A 20,975-nucleotide genomic window follows, 5' to 3' on the forward strand; every position below is an offset into this window, starting at 1 on the left:
GGGATGGTTTCAGGATGAAACTGTTCCACCTCAGATCATCAGGCATTAGATTCTCATAAGGAGCACAAAACCTAGATCCCTCACATGCACAATTCACGATAGGGTTCACACTCCTGTGAGAATCTAATGCTGCCATTGATCTGGCAGGAGGCAGAGTTCAGGCAGTAATGCTTACTGGCCTGCCGCTCACCTCCTGCTGTGTGGCCCAGTTCCTAAAAACCAGAGACCAGTACCTATCCATGTCCCTGGAACTGGGGACCCCTGTAAGGTATTTAACAAAGATTAAAAGATAAGAACCAGAATAAAGATCATATAAGGCCAAGGTGGGAGGATTGCTTGAGCCCAGGACTTCAAGACCACCAGCCTAGGCAACATGGTGAAACCCCATTTCTACAAAAAATACAAAAATCAGGCCAGGTGCAGTGACTCATACCTGTAATCCCAGCACTTTGGGAGGCTAAGGCAGGCAGATCACCTGAGGTCAGAAGTTTGAGACCAGCCTGGCCAACATGGGGAAAACCCATCTACTAAAAATACAAAAATTGGCTGGACGCAGTGGTTCATGCCTGTAATCCCAGCACTTGGGGAGGCTGAGGTGAGCGGACTGCCTGAGCTCAGGAGTTCGCAACCAGCCTGCGCAACGTGGTGAAACCGCGTCTCTACTAAAATACAAAAAATTAGCTGGGCTTGGCGGCAGGCACCTGTAGTCCCAGCTACTCCAGAGGCTGAGGAGGAGAATCGCTTGAACTGAGGAGGTGGAGGTGGCAGTGAGCTGAGATCACGCCACTGCACTCCGGCCTGGGCGACAGAGCGAGACTCCGTCTCAAAAACAAAAACAAAAAACAAAACCAAGAAACAAAAAAATTAGCCGGCCCTGGTGGCGCACGCTTGTAATCCCAGCTACTCAGGAGGCTGAGGTGGGAGAACTGCTTGAACCCAGGAGGCGGAGGTTGCAGTGAGCCAAGATCGCGCCACTGCACTCCAGCCTGGGTGACAAAGCAAAACTCTGTCTCAAAAAAAAAAAAAAAATTAGCCAGGCGTGATGGCCCATGCTTATAGTCCCAGCTACTCAGGAGGCTGCGGTGGGAGGATTGCTTGAGCCCAGGAGGTCGAGGCTGCAGTGAGCTAAGATTGCACCACTGCACTTCAGTCTGGATGACAGAGTGAAACTGTCTGAAAGTAAATGGAGAACAAAACTTCTAAATTACACTTAGCTCCCAAATTACACTTCACTTACTTCATGGGCATGTTAATTTTGATGACTGAAGTACTGATTCTTTCATTTATGTATTATTATTTTGACACAGAATCTCACTTCTGTCGCCCAGGCTGGAGTGCAGTGGCACTATCACAGCTCACTGCAGCCTAACCTCCTGGGCACAAGCGATCCTCCCACTTCAACCTCCTGAGTAGCTGGGACTATGGGTGCATGCCACGACGCCTGGATAATTTTTGTATTTTTTTGTAGAGAGAGGGTTTCTCCATGTTGCCCAGGCTGGTCTCCAACTCCTGAGCTCAAGTGATCCACCTGCCTCAGCCTCCTGGAGTTTTGGGATTACAGGCGTGAGCCACTGTGCCAGGCGATTCTTTCTTTTATTAAACACCTACCATGTGCCAAGCCCCTTACTGGGTATGGTAGATACAAAAACTAAAGACACAACTCCCACCCTTCAGGAGCCTAAAGTCTATCTAGTAGAGAAGGAAAGTAAATAGTCAACTCAAATCCATGTGGTGAGTGACACTTTGGGCATACACAGAGGCTTCTAAGCAGGGGTGGGTTGTAGCTAAAATCTTGCCAGAGAAACCCTCAGTGACTTTTTTTTTTTTTTTTTTTGAGACAGAGTATTGCTCTGTTGCCCAGGCTGGAGTGCAGTGGCGTGATCTTGGCTCACTGCAAACTCCATCTCCCGGGTTCAAGTGATTCTCCTGCCTCAGCCTCTTCAGTAGCTAGGATTACAGGCGCCCACCACCATGCCCGGCTATTTTTGTATTTGTAGTAGAGACGGGGTTTCACCATGTTGGTCAGGCTGGTCTCGAACTCCTGACCTCAAGTGATCTGCCCACCTCGGCCTCCCAAAGTGCTGGGATTACAGGTATGAGCCACCATGCCCTGCCCTGAGCAGTGAGTCTTGAAAGTAAGCGGAGGCCAGCCAAGTAAAGAAGCAGGAAGTCGGCAGAAGGAGCAATGTAAGCAAAGGAATAAAATGATATGATGTGCTGGGGAACTGCAATTACTCATGAGGTTCAAAGGAAGAGTATGAGTTAAGGCGTGACGAGATTTAAGGCTGGGGAGAAAGATGTGGGGATGGCAGAGGGCTTTGTTTGCCATGCAAAGGAGTTTTTATCCCAAGGTTAGGCAGTACCACTAAAGCATTATATGTGGAAAGGACAGGATAAGATGCCACCTGTAAAACTCAGCACTGTGAAAACTGGATTGGAGGAAAATAAAATTAGAGGTGGGGAGACTGATTTGGAGAGATTACAGTGATCTAGGCGGAAGCTGAGGGGGCCTCAACAAAGACAGTGGCAATAATAATGGACAAGTAGATAGGGGTAGGACCCATAAAATCTGGAGGTTGACTAAGGATCAACACAGATGATGGTGCTACTTATTATGATGGAAAAAGGACAGGCTGCTCCCCCACTTCGGAAGTGGGGTTTGCTTGGGGAGAGGGAAAAGACAGAGTCGAGTCTGACATGGTGTGTGATGTCCCTGTAGTAGATCCAAGGTGGATGTCCGGTAGGCAGGTAACTTTGAGGTCTGGCCCTCTGGAAAGTGGTTATGGCTGGAGATACACATTTGAAAACTCTTTTAGCTTTCTATTGCTGCTGTGCTAAATTACCACAAACTCAGTGACATAAAGCAGCACAAATTTAGTCTTACAGTTCTGGAGGTCTTAAGTACAAAATGGGTCTGACCTGGGGCTAAAATCAAGGTGTCAGAGCAGGCTGGTTCCTTCTGGAGGCTGTAGGGGAGAATCCTTTTCCAGATCCTGGAGGCTGCCCACATTCCTTGGCTCATGGCTGTGCACAGCATCACAGCACCTTTTCTCCCTCTGCGTCCATCATCACGTGGCTTTCTTCTAATTCTGACTCTTCCTGTCCTCTCATGAGAAGGACCCCTAGGATTACACTGGGTCCACTTGGATCAAGATAATCTCCCATCTCATGATCCTTAACTCGATCCCCTCTGCAAAGTCCTTTTTGCCATATAAAGTAACATTCAGAGGTTCCAGGGATTAAGACATGACCATCCTTGAGGGGGTAAGGGAAGGGGGGGAGGGGCATTATTCAGCCTTACCACATAAGTTATGAGCATTTAAAGAGCCACGAAAAAGGGTGAAATTATTGTGCACAAGTCGGAATCATGAGAATACTGTCACAGAAGCCAAGGAAGGAACATTTCTCAGGTGGGGGAGAAATATACCGGTGAAATGCTGCCAAGAAGTTAGCTAGGAACAGAACTGAAAAACTGTCTACTACTTTAACAGCTAGGCTGTTGTAAGCACAACGTCAGCGAAGTGGTGGTGGTTGCGGGGAGGTAGAAGACAAACCACAGTAGGTTAAGGAATAAATGGAAAATGAAAAAGTGAGGATAGTAACTATAGGTACCTCTTTGAAAACAGATGCCTTTAGCATAACAGAAAGAAGAGGAAAAAGAACAGCTGAGAGAGGGCCACAAGTCACAGGGTAGGAGGGTTGAGGATGCTCAGAGGCTGAAGGAAAGGGCTAAGAAAGGATAAGGGTTTGAAGGTACAAGAGAAAGAGCTGTGAGTTCCCTGAAAAGCAGGATAGCAGTGGGAGGATGAATTCAGATAAGGGGCAGAGAGAAGAGCCTGGGTTAAGAATGCCTCTGAGACCAAGAGGAAGGAGGTGAGGATGAAGGTGGCCTATAGGTTAGGGAGGGAGAGGAGGCTAATGTGGTTTGTGACTGATGCTTTTCTCTGGAAGGAGGGAGGTGAAAGATCAGTCCATGAAGAGGGACAGGGAAGAGGTAGGAAGCTTGAGAAGAATAGTGAAGGTTTGAAATGGCTATGGGATGACTGGGAAAGGCTGAGACTGGGAATATGTGCAAAGGAGGAGAGTATCGACAGTGCTGGTGCCATCAAATTGGTTCTTTCTGTCTGGGCGCGGTGGCTCATGCCTGTAATCCCAGTACTTTGGGAGGCCGAAGTGAGAGGATCACTTGAGCCCAGGAGTTGGAGATCAGCCTGGGCAACATAGTGAAACCCTGTCTCTACCAAAAAAAAAAAAAAAATTGGCTGGGTTGGGTAGTGCCTGTAGTCCTACCTACTCAGGAGGCTGAGGTGGGAGGATCGCTTGAACCCGGAAAGTAGAGGCCACAGTGAGCCATGATCACACCACTGCACTCCAGCCTGGGTGACAGAGTAGACCTTGTCTCAGAAAACACCACAAGGCCGGGCATGGTGGCTCACACCTGTAATCCCAGCACTTTGGGAGGCCGAGGTGGGCAGATCACCCGAGGTCAGGAGTTCAAGACCAGCCTAGCCAACATGGCAAAACCCCGTCTCTACTAAAAATACAAAATTAGCCAGGCATGGTGGTGTGTGCCTCTAATCCCAGCTACTTTGGAGGCTGAGGCAAGAGAATCGCTTGAACCTAGGAGGCAGAGGTTGCAGTGAGTCAAGATCGCACCACAACACCACAACACTGCAGCCTGGGCAACAGAGTGGGGCTCCGCCTAAAAAAAAAAAAAAAAAAAAAAAAATCCACAAAAGAAATTATTTTCAAGTGAAAACAAAACAACAGAAACGAAACTTCCAAGAACTAAGAAAGGAAGGGTGATCAATATAAAGCTGCAGGTTCTACAACAGAATAACCTCAATGTATGCTGAGCTAAGTATGATGAACAGGGGAGCTGGCTATTTTTCTAGATCTTTGAACAACTCTGGGTCAGCTATAAAGTTTGCTAAAATATCTTAAGTCTGCCATGGTTTGAATCATATACCTATCAAATTTGCAGAAACATTTTTAATTTATTTTATTTATTTATTTTTGTGAAACAGGGTCTCCCTCCATTGTGCAGGCTGGAGTGCAGTGGCCCGATCCCAGCTCACGGCAACCTCCACCTCCCAAGTCCAAGCGATTCTCCCACCTCAGCCTCCTGAGCAGCCGGGACCACAGGCATGCCCTGCCATGCTGGGCTAATTTTTGTATTTTGTAATTTTGTAGTAGAGATGGGTGTCTCACCATGCCGGCCGGGCTGGTTTTGAATTCCCGACCTCAAGTGATCCACTCACCCCAGCCTCCCAAAGTGCTGGGACCACAGGCATGAGCCACTGCGTCTGGCCCAAATTTGCAGAAACATTTTTAAAATATGCAGTCCATTTCAGAGAGCCATTAGCGTTTTCATTTTCATTATGTAGTTTTTATTTTAGACGAACATTATTATAAAAAAAAAGTTCACCTGGAATAAAATCCATTTAAAAAAAACATAGCATCAGTATCAGTACACAGTTAATGAATTGGCTTAAACAAGATTAACCACATGACAGGTCCACTTATCTGCAGGAGCTTTTCACATTAAGCCATTGAAGCAAAAATAAAATATGTTTAAACATGTACAGTAGGATAATTATATGGAAAAACTAGAGAGTTTCCATTGGGGCATGATTTTCATCAAACAGTTTATGGTATTTTGCATGAAAGGAACTGCAGTGTCAGCTGCAAACAAAATAAAACCCATCTGTAAGGCCATAACATTGAACTATAATAACTAAATTCACATTTTAAAAAAAGGTAAGAAAGGGAAATAAGTTCTATTAGTTTCTTGGCACAAGAAATGCAATTGCATATGGCACACGCATTTCAAGAAATGAAATAAAATCTGAAAATATCCCTAGAATAATTGTTTGCTAATTTTTATTTCTGTACATTTCAGTCATTTAGATTTTTTTCAGAGTGAAGATGACAGCCATTAATTTTATTAGTCTAAAAAATGACTTATTCTACTCTAAAATTGTGCTAGAATTTGAAATTCTTTTAGCATATCCTGTCCGTCTAGGTCCCTCTGTATCAAGGGATTTCATTTTTAGACATTCCTTTCCACCTACCCCTGTGCCCCCCTTGGATGTAACAAGGAAAAAGGAATGTCTCTTCTGTTTAAAAAAAAAAAAAAATTCTAAGAAACCTGATTGCAGAAATGAGTGCTTAAAATTTACAATAAGTAAACCAACATAATGAAATGTGGTTTTTAAATTTTAAGCTTAGAAGCTCATCTTTAAAGATTGAGAACTAAATTTGTAAAGTCTAAGTCATGAACTTGAAAAGAATGTCTGCTTAAATGTATCACTTACTGATCACAGGAAAAACTTTATAAGCCTTAATATAGACTCTGAGCATTCAGAACCTGTAAAATGGAGTTACAATCTCTTACTTAGAAACTTCTGCAAAAACGCACCTATATTGCACAGCTAAATTTATTAATGGAGACAGGGAGATAATACCTTTTTTATGCTACTGGATATGACATGTATGCTCTATTCTAAACTAATATTTCCTACCTTTCCCAGTGATGTCTTCAGTTCAAAACAAAACAAAGCGTCTAAATTTTGTTAGATGCTTAAAGGCTGGCTCACTGTTTTTCTACCAGGTATTAGAATACTAAGTTAGCTAAATGAGGTATAATTAAAAAATAGACCTTCAAAGTAAAGAGTATAGTCTTCTGAAAATTAGTATAACAAAGACTGCACAAAATGTTTCTGTAAATAGTAAGAAACCCTGCAGCACCTACTAACTGATGCACAGGTAGATTATTGTATCATAATCTGTCTGAAGTAAAATATAGCTAAAATAAGTTCCCAGCGAAACGTTTTACAATCAACTGATTTACATGCTACTTAGTTACAGCACATTTTCACTGTCTGATACCCTCAGACTCTATTTGAAAAGGTCTAGTCCAATCATTGTCAAAAATTAACACACTGATAATAAAGTGCAGCCACTGAACAACTAATACTGCTGCAAAAATCTTCATGTACCTTATCCATAAGACCACAAAAATGTTCACAAAAAAACTAGATTTCTTCAGTTTCAGCAGGGAACAGACAATTATCTGTCATTAAATTCATCTACAAATAGAAAAAATAATGCACTGTATGTACATTATTAAGCAAAGTGGAACATTTATTGGGTCATTTTATCATGCAGAAAGTGAATTTCCTAAGGTCTTAGCTCAATGTATATACAATCTAGCAAAGCTAAATGTAAGAAAATAGCAAGGACAATTTATTTCTATATAACAGAGCATATACTCCCAATTTGCTGCTACTTCAAAGAGCACTTTTGGACTCATCTAACTTTCACAGGCTCTTTCAAGTGAAGTTCACGGAGACTAGTTATTAATCCATATAAGACAAAAAAAGAAAGAAGAAATATAACCAGAGCAAAGCATTCTGTTAAAAAAAAAAAGTAATAAGAGCTAACCACAGAATATGTCAGTTTTGGTTTACAGACAACCCCTGAGATTATATAAACCAAAGCGTTAAGACACCAAATAGTCAGAGGTAAATTACTAAGAGAATTACATTCATACATGGTGTCATAGCACTTATCTTTTAGAAGGTACTTTGTTACCATCCAGAAAGCTTAACTGCTTGGATTTTTTTCAGGAAATAGTGAATATAAGATGTTTCTAAAAAATCATCTTTTCCTTTTGAAAATGTATCTAATTTGAAGATAGTAGAATTACAATAAACTTTCAATCATGGAACTACTAATTATACTAGAACAGCAATGAATGACTTTTAAGCCTATAGGTAATTACCAAAAAAAAAAATTAAGGAGGCTGAAATTTGTCAACAATAAGTTTAGTATATCTATTAAAAATAGCTTGGGCATATTTGCAGCTGCTAAATTGTTCCTATATTTTCAAATAAGTACAAAAGATTGACTGGTCCAAGCATTCTAATGACATATCTTAATTTGAAGAGAATTCTCTGTGGTAACAAGCAATCCCTTTCCACTGCCATCTCCTGTTCTTAACTATCCAGCATGATAGTAGCCTTTGTGAAGCAAAACAGGCATACCAGGGAGAATAACTACTAACAGAATTCATTTCCCTCATTCCCCCTCTGTGTTATGACACTGAAGGCTAGAGCAACAGCAATGACATAGTGATCTGAATTTGGCACATAAGTTAACACTAAATACCTTGAGATGGTTTCATCTACAAAAGTATACCAGTACCAGTGTTTGTTGAGAAAGGCAACTAAGCTTTTGGTTGGCTTTAGCCCAAATGACTGGACTAAGTTCTGTAACAATGAACCAAAACAGATGGAACTGGGTTCCACACATTCAACAACAGCTGTTTGAAAACTGAAACCTTGGTCCTGTTTTCTCTAATGAAAAGGCAAGACTTGTCCTAGAGGCTGCACTAGGTCTAAGTATTTTTATTTCTAAAAATATCTCCCAAATAAAACCAACCAAAAATCATTATTTTCACCATTACCAAGAACTAGCTCTATTAAATTTATATCAACAAGTTAATCTGTCTCTATATAGGGAAGGTTTCCACAAACTAAAATCTAAACCTAACTTTTGTAGACAGGGATTATGGTAGGAATTTGGTATTACAACTAAACCAGCCAGCTAAGGAGTGAACCTAAGAAAAAATGTATTACATATCCTTATTGACAGAATCACAGTTAGATGCTGCACTAAAACCCTAAATGGTATATCTCTCAGCCCACGTAAAATTTCAGCTCAAGAAGTTCACAAATAGAAACAGATAATAATGTTCATATATGTTATTAGTTTTAGGTAACTGAGTGATTACAGTTAAGTCAAACATGGGAAAGAATAGCAAATACAAACCCCAGGGAAAAATGAGATTATGGTGATTTCCAAAAGCAGTTTCTATAGATTAGGCAGAGGTAATCATTTTAAAAAGTGATTCATTCAGCTACCCAAACTCTGGCAAACAGGTCAGGGATGAGGCAAAGCTCTTAATCTGAAGAAATAAAGAAATTGTGGCCTTTGATGACAAGATGGGCATTTCAGTAAATTTTTAAATGACTTTAATGATTCTTATTTAAGAAAAAGCCCTTAAATAAATGCCACCAAGGCAGTAATATTTGACCATATGAACCAGACCAAATACCCTTTAATTTTAGTATATTAACCTCTGCTGTAAATGCTCTTTTAACATTGCCACATGTACAAATTTGTCTAGAACTTCATGACACAAAAGTGTGCAAATATGAGTCTAAGATTGTGCTGAAATAGGGAAAGGCTAACACTGATGTGCAAAGTAAAAAAGAAAGATAACAGCTTCTGCAACAGGTAATAAAACAAGGAAAAAACGAGTTAGGTCCTGCATGTGTCTCCACTTCATTGCTTCCATGTTTGAAAAAAGGAGCCTGTTCTTTTGCTAGGCCATGAGGCTGGAATCCACTTGGCATTCTGTGTTGAGAGGTCTAAGTTCAGTGGTGCTCTCAGCAGCAGCCGGGAGGTGTGATTCTGAGGCTGGGTGACCTGTGCTTTCAGAGAAGCAGGAAAGGGCCCTCTAGGTGTGCTGCAGTCTCTCAGAAAGAGTTCATCAAAGTAGCGAGCAACGAAAGAAACTGGTCTTCTTTGATCGGTTTTCTGTTATTTTCACTGGTCCACCTGCTCCTGCTGAATTGCTGTCATTCTAAAAAATAGAAGATGAAGTTACCAAGGAAATAAAAGTTTCATAGTTTGACCTCAGTTACCTAAAAAATAAAAATAACTAACCACACCATGTGAAATGTGTATTCTAGTGAAATGTGTATTCACTAGAGTATTTTATTAGAACGGGAACTAGTTAAGCACCAATGTTGTCTTTTTCTTTGGAAATGGTAAATTGAAAAGAGGAAAATGCCCTTACGATAGCAGCTTTTATATCAATAATGTATTCGATAAGAAGCTTCTATTTCTAGTTCCAATGGAGTGTAAAGTTTCAAAGGTAATGATGGAAACAATGTTAAGATACTGGCATAGACAATTCTGTTAGAGGTAAGAAGAGTTAGTAGTATAAGGTATGCAGTTATACTCAGGACTCAGGATAAAACAAACTTTCAAGGTTGTCTTAATGATTTCAAATTTAAGCAAACTTTAGCAACTTCAAAATCATAGTTATGTAGATATAAATACCTGTCACATGAAAACTGGATAATTTTATGGCAAAAATCTAATTTGTGCCATTATTATTTTCATTATTCTGATCAAAATTCAATTAAAGATCACTTAAAGAGCCAGATGAAAGAACTGAAACAGCGGCAGTTCAGAAATAAGAATCCTAAACAAACGGAACTAAGAATCAGAGTTGAACCAAATGAGTATCTGAGTCAGGAAAAAAATGAGTTTAATTTGAGTATCTTATAATTAGACCTATCCTTTTCATCAAATGCCAAACAGACAGCATAATGGAAATAAAAATTATAAGTGATACAAACCATTTTTCTGTTGAGTTTTGTCATTATATCTCGTGCAAGTGTAAAAAATGCCTATAGGTAAAACAAAACATTTTCATTATTATATATTCACTATATATATATATATATATATACACACACACACACACACACACACACACACACACACACACACATATATATTCCCCCCGCCTCAGAGATGGGGTCTTGCTATGTTGCCCTGGCTGAATTGGAACTCCTGGGCTCAGGCAATCCTCCCACCTGTCTCCTGAGTAGCTGGGACTACAGGTGTGAGCCACCATGCCTGACTTATTTTAAAATAGAAATATAGAATTTTTCATTATTTCAATATGAATATACCACTTTAAAGTTTTACATTAAGAAAGTAATAACTGTAATCATAGTATGCATGTGAGTGTTTACTCTTTTGAGATTGTATCATAAACATTTTCCAATGTTATCAAACTATCATTCATTCATCAAATATTTTCTTCATGTGATATAATATCACAATAACACCCTTGTTGAGTCACGAGTAACTTCTTCAGTACACCAAGAACAGGACAGAAGCTCTGTCTAAGCTACCGCACTTCCCTAGAGCAGGGCACAGTGCTGATCTAGGAAATGCTGAATATCTGGTTTAGTGAGTGAATAAATAATTATGTATTACCCTACAGCTCTAAAATCTGTCTTCACAAAAATCTCTACTTTTTATTTCTGACCTTTTCTTTCTAATTGCTCTCACTCTTATAGCTGAATATGTATAATCTTCCGTGTCTTACTCCAAAATCCCACCAGTTCCTGGAGCTCTTGGCTAAATTCCCCACCGTGGAAGTCAGTTCAAATAGAAGCAGGGCAAATCTGATTAATCTTCGTGATAATTTATCCATAATATCTCTTGATACAAACCAAATATTTTTTAAACCCATCATCACTTTTTCTATGAAGCCAAGAACTGTTAAAGATTCTTCATTTGTCACCATGCTAAACCTATTGTTAAATCAGCCTCTTTGTTCCCAACACTCCTGATTCCCAAAAACTGTTCAGGAAAAGGATTATTTCCAATCCAATCAAATAAAAACAATATGACTACTATTATTACTCATTGTCAGTGTCTCACTGTCAAACTCGTCACCTATGAGCTTAACCACACTGATTTAAAGCTCTGGCAAAGTTGTTACCATCTGTATGCCTGGCTAGAATAAGCAGCTCAGGCAACTCCCAGTTCAGGGAGTTATATCCATACTGTTGCAAATTATGGGATTTCATTCTTTTTATGGCTGAATAGTATTCCATTGTGTATACATACCACATTTTCTTTATCCATTCATCCACGGATGGACACTTAGGTGGATATACTGATTCCCTCTCTTTTGGGTAAATACCCAGTAGAGAGACTGCTGGATCATATGGTAGTTCTATTTTTAGTTTTTTTATTGTTCTCCATAGTGGCTGTACTAATTTACATTCCTACCCACAGTATATGAGGGTTCCCCTTTCTCTACATCCTTTCCAGCATTTGTTATTGCCTATCTCTTTGATAAAAGCCATTTTAATTGGGGTGAGATGACAGCTCACTGTACTTTTGATATGCATTGCCCTGATCACTACTGATGTCGGGAATTTTTTCATATACCTGTTGGCCATTTATTTGTCTTCTTTTGAGAAATGTCTATTCAGATCTTTTGTCCATTTTTAACTTGGATTATTTCTGATGGCGGGAAATCCTTTTGTATCAAGCAGAGGGAAGCATTTTTCTGCTTATCTAAGCTTGTGTAAATAAATCAGTAGAGGCTTCCTGTTTCCTAACACCCATCAGCCAACCTAAACAAATAACTGTTACGTTATTTAAAACAAAGAAAAAGTTCTGATCAGTGTCCACTGGCTAATAAAGTCATGTAGGTCTCGATTTTTAACCATCATGTTATGACGAACAATGAATAACCTAGGAAATTAAACGTTTATGAAACTATCAGTATTATTAAAAGAATTACATGTATTAACACATATCACATGTAAATTACATGTATTATTTTTATGATCAGTTAAATGTTTTTTAAAAAAGAAAATATCAACAGTTCTCTTGGTGAAGAAAACCTATTTTTTTTTTTTTTTTTTTTTTACACTTTAAGTTCTGAGATACATGTATAGAATGTGCAGGTTTGTTACATAGGTATACACATGCCATGGTGGTTTTCTGCAACCATCAACTGGTCATCTACGTTAGGTATTGAAGAAAATCTATTCTCATAAGACTTTAGATGGTTTGGTTTTCCTTAACAGCTAACTTAATGAAAATTTATTAAAGCAACTCCCTGATAAACACACTTTCTTATTTCCACTAAATGCCACTGCTACAACTTATTGTGCTTAATCTACCTCAAATGTGTACACTAAAGGAATGTGTCCAATAAACTAACAGCTTAATTCTCCCTTGAGAGAGTACAGCCTTGAAAGTTATTTAACTCTTCTGCTGCAGGCATACAGGGTGACATGAATGAGCACAGGACACTGGTTGGTCTTCTAGTCCAGGATTTCCAGCTACCCAAAAAAAGGGCAAAACTGAACTTCCATATTCTATTCTGTGAATCTTAACTGAGCAATCTAATATAACCCAGGTGGAGGCTAGATGCTAGAAATTCAACAACCAGCGTCTACATAAAAATGAGAAGCAGCTGGGTGCGGTGGCTCAGGCCTGTAATCCCAGCACTTTGGGAGGCCAATCGAGTGGATCACGAGGTCAAGAGATCCAGACCATCCTGGCCAACATGGTGAAACCCCGTTTCTACTAAAAATACAAAAATTAGCTGGGCATGGTGATGCACACCTGTAGTACCAGCTACTCGGGAGGCTGAGGCAGGAGGATCGCTTGAACCTGGGAGGCAGAGGTTGCAGTGAGCCGAGATCATGCCACTGCATTCCAGCCTGGCGACAGAGTGAGACTCCATCTCAGAAAAAAAAAAAAAATCAGAAGCACAAAAGTGTACAAAGTGGAGTTGGGTCAACAAAAGGCATTCATTATGTCAGAAAATACCAAAGCTTTGAGAGCTGTTTGAACACAGGCCCCTAAGCACTGGTGCTGCTCCGTAACAAGTTACCAAACGTTTCCTTCTTACCTCTTCTACATTTGCACTGGATTTTGCACTTGTTTCCAAGAATTTAATCCCATAGTCAATTGCTAGCTGAAAAGTAAACAGAAATATTTAAATTTAGCAAAAGATACTTGAACATATAATGCATTTATATTTCTTAGGTTTTTCAAAGTCTCAAAGGTAGGGTATCTATTTCAGAACTCCTCTCAAATTTCTTTGTTTTCTTCTACTGTATTCGGAATTTAATAATTTAACTTAATCATCATAAGAAGGATGGCACAACTTCCATTTAAAACATAATTTAAGGCCAGGCATGGTGGCTCACGCACTTTGGGAGGCCAAGGCAGATGGATCACGAGGTCAGGAGATAGAGAGCCTCCTCGCTAACACAATGAAACCCCGTCTCTACTAAACATACAAAAAATTAGCCGGGCGTGGTGGCACCCACCTGTAGTCCCAGCTACCCGGGAGGCTGAGGCACGAGAATTACTTGAACCCAGGAGGCGGAGGTTGGAGTAAGCCAAGATCACACCACTGTACTCCAGCCCAGGTGACAGAGCGAGACTCTGTCTCAAAATAAATAAATAAATAAAATAATAATAATAATTTAAGTACTTCTCTTTTTTTCTGTTTTTGTACTTTTAGTTCTCTAAGACGGGATAAATACCCACCCTCCTGAGGTAGGAGAATAGGGTCTGGAGGCAGGGAACCTAAGGCCAATTCACACTGACTTCCTAGAACTAAATCAAAAGAAAAACCCCAGCCTTCCACACCCAAGTAACAAAAGTACAGGGGTTACTCCCTTTGCAACCTCCTCCCCTTTTCTGACTCACAGATTAAAAATGGCAAGTACCTCCGATTGGTCCCCTCCCACAACCAATCAGATGTCTGCGCAGGGTATAACTTTGTAACTTCATTTCATCCTCTGATTGGTCACCTTCTGCAACCAATCAGACTGGTCATGGGCCACTACTTCATTTACAGAGTGTAAACCAAGTAACCCATGGGAAATTTCTAGAGGGTATTTAAACCCCAGAAAATTCTGTAACCAGTGCTCGAGCTGCTTGCTCGAGCCCACTCCCACTCTGTGGAGTGCACTTTCATTTCGATAAATTTGTGCTTTTTTTGGCTTCATCCTTTCATTGTTTTGTGTGTGTGTGTGTGTGTGTGTGTGTGCATTTTGTCCAATTCTTTGCTCAAAATGCCAAGAATCTGGCTGACTTGTAGTCAAGACCCTCCACTGGTAAAACTACCATTATCTTAGGATTCATTCACTCCTTTTATCTGCTCCCAAAGTATAATTCCCCAACAGTTACTGTACTGACTTTTAGGCCGGGTGTGGTGGCTCACGCCTGTAATCCCAGCACTTTGGGAGGTCGAGGCAGGCGGATCACCTGAGGTCAGGAGTTAAGAGACCAGCTTGGCCAACATGGCGAAACCCCGTCTCTACTAAAAATACAAAAATTAGCCTGGTGTGGTGGCGGACGTCTATAATCCCAGCTACCTGGGAGGCTGAGACGGGAGAATCGCTTGAACCAGGGAGCCAGAGGTTGTAGTGAGCTGAAATCGCGCAATTGCACTCCAGCCTGGGTGACAAGAGTGAAACTCTGTCTCAAATTTAAAAAAAAAAACTATACTGACTTTTCATTACTTTTTTTTTTTTTTTTTTGAGACAGAGTCTCGCTCTGTTGCCCAGGCTGGAGGAGAGCAGTGGCACTATCTCAGCTCACTGCAACCTCTGCCTCCTGGGTTCAAGTGATTCTCCTGCCTCAGCCTCCTGAGTAGCTGGGACTACAGACGCACGCATGCCACCATGCCCGGCTAATTTTTGTATTTTGAGTAGAGACAGGGTTTCACCATGTTGGTCAGGCTGGTCTCAAACTCCCGACCTCGTGATCCGCCCACCTCGGCCTCCCAAAGTGCTGGGATGACAGGTATGAGCCACCGTGCCAGGCCTTAATTAATTTTAATAAATGAGTCCAGAATTGAACAAAAACTTAAATACTAAAGTATTCATGCTTTGATTTCTATTGATTGAGACAAATTGCGAACTCTTATATATTCCTCAAAAAGTTCCTATTTCATTTACAATGCTAAAATTAAGTAAATGTTTTTAGGGGAAAAAAGTTTGCAGCAAAAGTTCACAGTCAGATTGAAAAACAAAATGTGGCGGGGCATGGTGCCTCACACCTGTAATCCCAGCACTTTGGGAGGCTGAGGCAGGTGGATTGCTTGAGGCCGGGAGTTCAAGACCGGCCTGGCCAGCATGGCAAAACCCCGTCTCTACTAAAAATACAAAAATTAGCTGGGTGTGGTGGCACATGCCTATAATCCCAGCTTCTTGGAGGCTGAGGCACGAGAATTGCTTGAACCCAGGAGGCAGAGGTTGCAGTAAACTGAAATTACGCCACTGCACTCCAGCCTGGGAGACAGAGCAAGACTCTGTCTCAAAAAAAAAAAAAAAGAAAAAAAAAAGAAAATGCATTTTGCATATATAAATTTTTTAAAGGCTAAAGCAAAATTCCAAGACTTAAAAAGTGAAGCTTCTAAGTCAATTTAGAATCTGTCACAGAAGTAAATATGTGCACAAAATATTCCTTTGCTTTACAAGACACAAAAGAGAGAAATGCCCATAAACAACGTATAAATGACATCCATAGCTTGATCAGTTACAAGGAATTTATCCATAAAACCTAAAGCTAATGTGTAGTAAAATATTCTTAGGGAAAAAAATGAATTGGAAAATGATTCCTGTTGAAACTTCACCTATCCTATAACTTTTTTTTCAAAAAGAATGAATTACTTTAACTTCAAAACTGGGCATTTTCACACAGATCTGGAAGAAACAGTCTGAACTCTAAGCTGCAGGAATCTGAGAAAGTACCAATTTGTATCTCCCAGAAAACGTTAGCAAATTCTTTAGGAATGAGTCATGACCACACAGTATAGGGAGCTGGATCTCGAATACTAATTCACACCATTCAAGTATGGATTACATCTCTTTGTTGTTGATATCCAATTTAAAAGGATTAAAACACAGATTAAAAAAACTTAAATCAATAATTAAATAATATGAAGAAAAGAAATGCTTAATATGAGTAGATTCCAACCTTTATCCATTCCATTCACATTTACCTTCTCCCCTCTTTCTTTTGACACTTGTCTTTTGTCATTCATATCACATTTGTTACCCAGGATCATTCTTTCAACATCGGAAGAGGCATGCTGCAGGGAGAAAATAGCATGCTATAAAAACAGCCTGAGAAAAACCCATACTTAATAGACAAATCCAACCTGTCAGAAACACATGAATTTAGTAAGACAAATAATCTTTTACTCACACAAGGCCTAATTCAGAGAAAAGTTTAAAGATGGGAAGAGGGGCAAAGCTACAGTACAAGAGCCCTCACAGGGCCTGTGCAAACCTTCTTCCCGAGGTTTGGAAAGAAGGTGGAACAAACACAAATAAAGCTTACAGTGATCTAATGACAAAATTTCCAAAGATTTGGGTCAAAGAAGGACAAAAACTTGGTACTGAGTGAACCAGTGGAGAAGGCATTCTGGATTCTGTACTATTTAAAAAAGAAATTCATCTAAGTTAATAGAAACGTGTACAAAATTATTTCAGAGTCAGATTTCTTTCTTAAGTGACAAAGACACTAAAAAATCTTAATACCAATTATCCTGGAATTAAAACAATCTTCAAATATCTAAGATGGGGAAAATGTCAGAAGGGCAAAAAGTTGCCATGGTAAAGAGATAATTGTTGCTAGCCAAACAGCATGGTGGGATAGAATTTGGGAACCAGATGTTTTAATCCTGGCTCTTCTTTTTAAAGGCTGTATGAGCACAGGCAAATCACTTCTTTCTGTTCTCAGTTATTCATGTGTAAAATGTGATTTAGGATTAAATTATTTCCCATATCTGGCCCAAGCTTAAAATCTTGTGACGTTACTTCTCTGTCCCCCTAACCCCCAGTAGTCAGACTGGCAGCACCAGAGATTTATGGAGCTCTTCAGAGAGAGAGGGCCCAACCTGCCTATGCCCTGCTTCTAAGCAGCTCAGCTGCCTTGCAGAGACAGAGGAGCCTTTTACAAGCACCCAGCAGGACTCTTCTCCAATGTCACCATTCTCTTTCCACACATACCTCTTCAATGTTTCTGATCCAATTTTTAATATTGTCAAAGGATTTTTCATTTGTGATGTCATAGACCAGCATAATGCCCTATAAGGGGGAAAAATACCTTTATTTAGTACTTTATATATTTAAAGTTATAGTACATAATGTCAGTGTACTCCTACCCTCCAGAAACCTTTTGTTTGTCCATTTTTTCCCTTTAAAAAAGGGTTCATAATAAATTTGAAAAGTACAGAGAAATAAAAATCAATAAATACTTATTCCACTGGTCTCACCATGTAAATAAAAACCCTTTTAACATTTTCACTGTTAACCTTTAATGAATTAGTGATTGTGGTAAAGGTGATACACTCTTTCTACCTGACCTCACATGATAACAATCAGCCCCAATTGGGGCTGAGTGTTAAGTCAAAACAGTGATAACATTGAGAGTAAGAGTTAATCACTTCTACTGTGCACTTGTTTATTCCAAGTAGAAACTATCTTGCTTTCTACTCTTCTACTAAGATTGAGACCACACTGCTTTAAAATTATTTTTTATATAGGTTGATCAAAAAATAGTTGTCACTATCTAAGTACATCACAGACACTTAAAATCCAATGCATTTGTTATACTGGTTTAATGAAAGCCATTCTCGCCATATTTTTAAAGACTCCACGTCTGGTATTTCTTTTTTTGAGACGGAGTCTCGCTCTGTCACCCAGGCTGGAGTGCAGTGGCACGATCTCCACTCACTCCAAGCTCCACTTCCCGGTTCACACCATTCTCCTGCCTCAGCCTCCCGAGTAGCTGGGACTACTCGGGAGCCTGCCACCACACCCAGCTAATTTTTTGTATTTTTAGTACAGACAGGGTTTCACCATATTAGTCAGGATAGTTTCGATCTCCTGACTTCATGATCCGCTCACCTTGGCCTCCTAAAGTGCTGGGATTACAGGCGTGAGCCACTGCGCCCAGCCCATGTCTGGTATTTCTAAAAGGTTTACCTTCCAAATGTTTAAACTAACACCTGTATGCTACTGCAAAATCTATATCCCCAGACCACACTTCTGTACTAAGTGCTAGAACTACTCACCCGTCCATCTACTACACAAATATTTAGTGAGCACCTACTGTGTGCCTGGATACTATACTAGATCCTACTAGCAGTGAACAAGATAGAAAAGGCCTCTTCCTCTTGTAGATGGCTAACAAAGACAACAGACAATAAACCATTATCTATACAACTAATTGTAATTTTGACAATTGCTATGAAGATGCATGGGGAACTCATATGCTAGGGGTGTAACTGAATCTGGTTGAGGGGCTGGAGTGGGCAGGGGAGGCTTCCTTGAGGAAATGACATTAAAGCCAAAGCCTGGGAACTTAGTAGACTTAAACTAGGCAAAGGGCTAGGAGCTGGGGTGAAGAGGGGAAGCCCAGGTACCTGGCAAATAGCAGAAACATTGTAAATCTCTTGCTGATGTTGAACCAGAGACCACTGGATTGAGTGAAAGAAAGTCAGCTTGGCAAGGCTGCACAGATCTAATGGGCAGAGGGCACAAGATGAGGCCGAAGGGCTACGCTGGGGTACTCGGGAGACCACTGTCTGGACATTGGCCAATAGATATCCCCTGTGATCACGGCAAATTCAACAAAGTAAAACATGAGATTGTCTTGTCTCCTCTGAATCTTCTATTTGTCCTTGTATTACCATTTTGGTGAAAGTAATACAACCCAGTCAGGCAGCCCAAGCACACATGTGGGAGTTATCTTCTTCTCTATAGCCAATCAGTCACTAAGTCCTGGAGACTCAATGTCCTAAATATTCCAGAATCTTACCTACCACACACACGGCCTTATTGATTCTCACAAATTAGTCTTTACCTGGATTCCCATCATCTTTAATTGATCTCCCTGATTAATTTCATTCTTTTCTTTCTTTCTTTCTTTTTTTTAGAGACGCGGTCTCGCTATGTTGCCCAGACTGGCCTCAAACTCCTGAACTCAAGCAGTCCTCCCACCTCCACCTCCCAAGCTGCTGAGATTACGAGCATGAGCCACCACATCCAGCTTCCCTGCTTTCATTCTTAGCCTCCTCTAATCCACTTTCCATAAGGGCACTAGAGCTATCACTTCATTGATCAAAATCCTTTAGCACCTCTCCTTTATACTCAGAATTAAATTAAAGTTCCTTAGTATGGTAGGGGAAGTCCTTCCAGGTCTGGCTTCCAACTTTGTAAGTAAATATAAAATATAAATAAATATAAATCATATAAAACACACATATACACATAGACAAAGAATACATGAAACAAAACGTTAACAGAATATATCTCTCCGAGTAGTGGGATTTTAGATGATTTCTTGGGATTTTCAAAGTTTCCTATAGTATATGTATCCTTTGCAACCAGAAAAACATACATTATTGTTTAAATGACAAACAACTCCTCTATCCTCCCTTCTTCCAGCCTCAAATACAAATACTTCACTTTGGCTACATGCTGTAAAGGCAATTTTACAATTGTCTCAATGTAAATAATTTTATTTTATAAAGGTCAGCCCGGGAATGGTGGCTCACGCCTGTAATCCCAGCACTTTGGGAGGCCGAGGCAGGTGGATCACCTGAGGTCAGGAATTTGAGACCAGCCTGGCCAACATGGGGAAACCCCATCTCTATTAAAAATACAAAATTAGCTGAGCATGGTGATGCATGCCTGTAATCCCAGCTACTCGGGAGGCTGAGGCAGGAGAATTGCTTGAACCCAGGAGGTGGAGGTTGCAGTGAGCCGAGATCATGCCATTGCACTCCAGCCTGGGCAACAAGAGTGAAACTCCATCTCAAAAAAAAAAAAAAAAAGTCAAAGTAAAGAACTATACATTTTAAAATGGTTAAAATGGTAAATGTTCTATTATGTATATTTTAAAACACAATAAAAACAATTCAAAGTGGATTCTGCATAATTCCTGATGCAATGTGTTTGGCTACCTACAATATTAAAATCACCCAAATAACTGCCCTAGCTCTACCATCCTTTGGACTGTATGAACAACCCAGATCATTTACATGCCATGTCATCATGAAGTTTCATTTCACTGGTTAGCACAGAAAGTGTGAACATGGTGTGGTGTTAAGAACACAAGCTAGAGTCTGAGGCTTCTAACTTAAGGCTCCACCATATATTAACTGGGAGATCCTGGAGACATTATTTTATTCCTCTCAGTCTCCATGTCCTCATTTACAGAATGAGGACAATACATCTTCCACGCTTGATCGTTTTGAGGATCTACTGAGATATTTGTAAACTACTTCACCTAGAGCCTGGGACATAGCTTGGACTCAATAAATG

At 40.2% G+C, this 20,975-nt stretch overlaps 1 protein-coding gene across 1 annotated transcript in view; it reads right to left on the minus strand.

Moving 5' to 3' along the window:
* Positions 1-5,367: 5,367 nt before the first annotated feature.
* Positions 5,368-20,975, minus strand: part of RAB8B (RAB8B, member RAS oncogene family) — a 76,831-nt gene continuing 61,223 nt past the window's right edge. Inside the window, exons 4-8 of the mRNA XM_032174219.2 lie at positions 17,655-17,732; positions 16,643-16,732; positions 13,532-13,597; positions 10,437-10,487; positions 5,368-9,652 (exon numbers count right to left, since the gene is read on the minus strand). Of these exons, the coding sequence (XP_032030110.1) occupies positions 9,560-9,652; positions 10,437-10,487; positions 13,532-13,597; positions 16,643-16,732; positions 17,655-17,732 (378 nt within the window). The 3' untranslated portion in view covers positions 5,368-9,559. The remainder of the gene's footprint in view (positions 9,653-10,436; positions 10,488-13,531; positions 13,598-16,642; positions 16,733-17,654; positions 17,733-20,975) is intronic.

The sequence above is a fragment of the Hylobates moloch genome, unplaced genomic scaffold, assembly GCF_009828535.3.
Source record: "Hylobates moloch isolate HMO894 unplaced genomic scaffold, HMol_V3 SCAFFOLD_14, whole genome shotgun sequence".
In the NCBI taxonomy this organism is placed as follows: Eukaryota; Metazoa; Chordata; class Mammalia; order Primates; family Hylobatidae; genus Hylobates; species Hylobates moloch.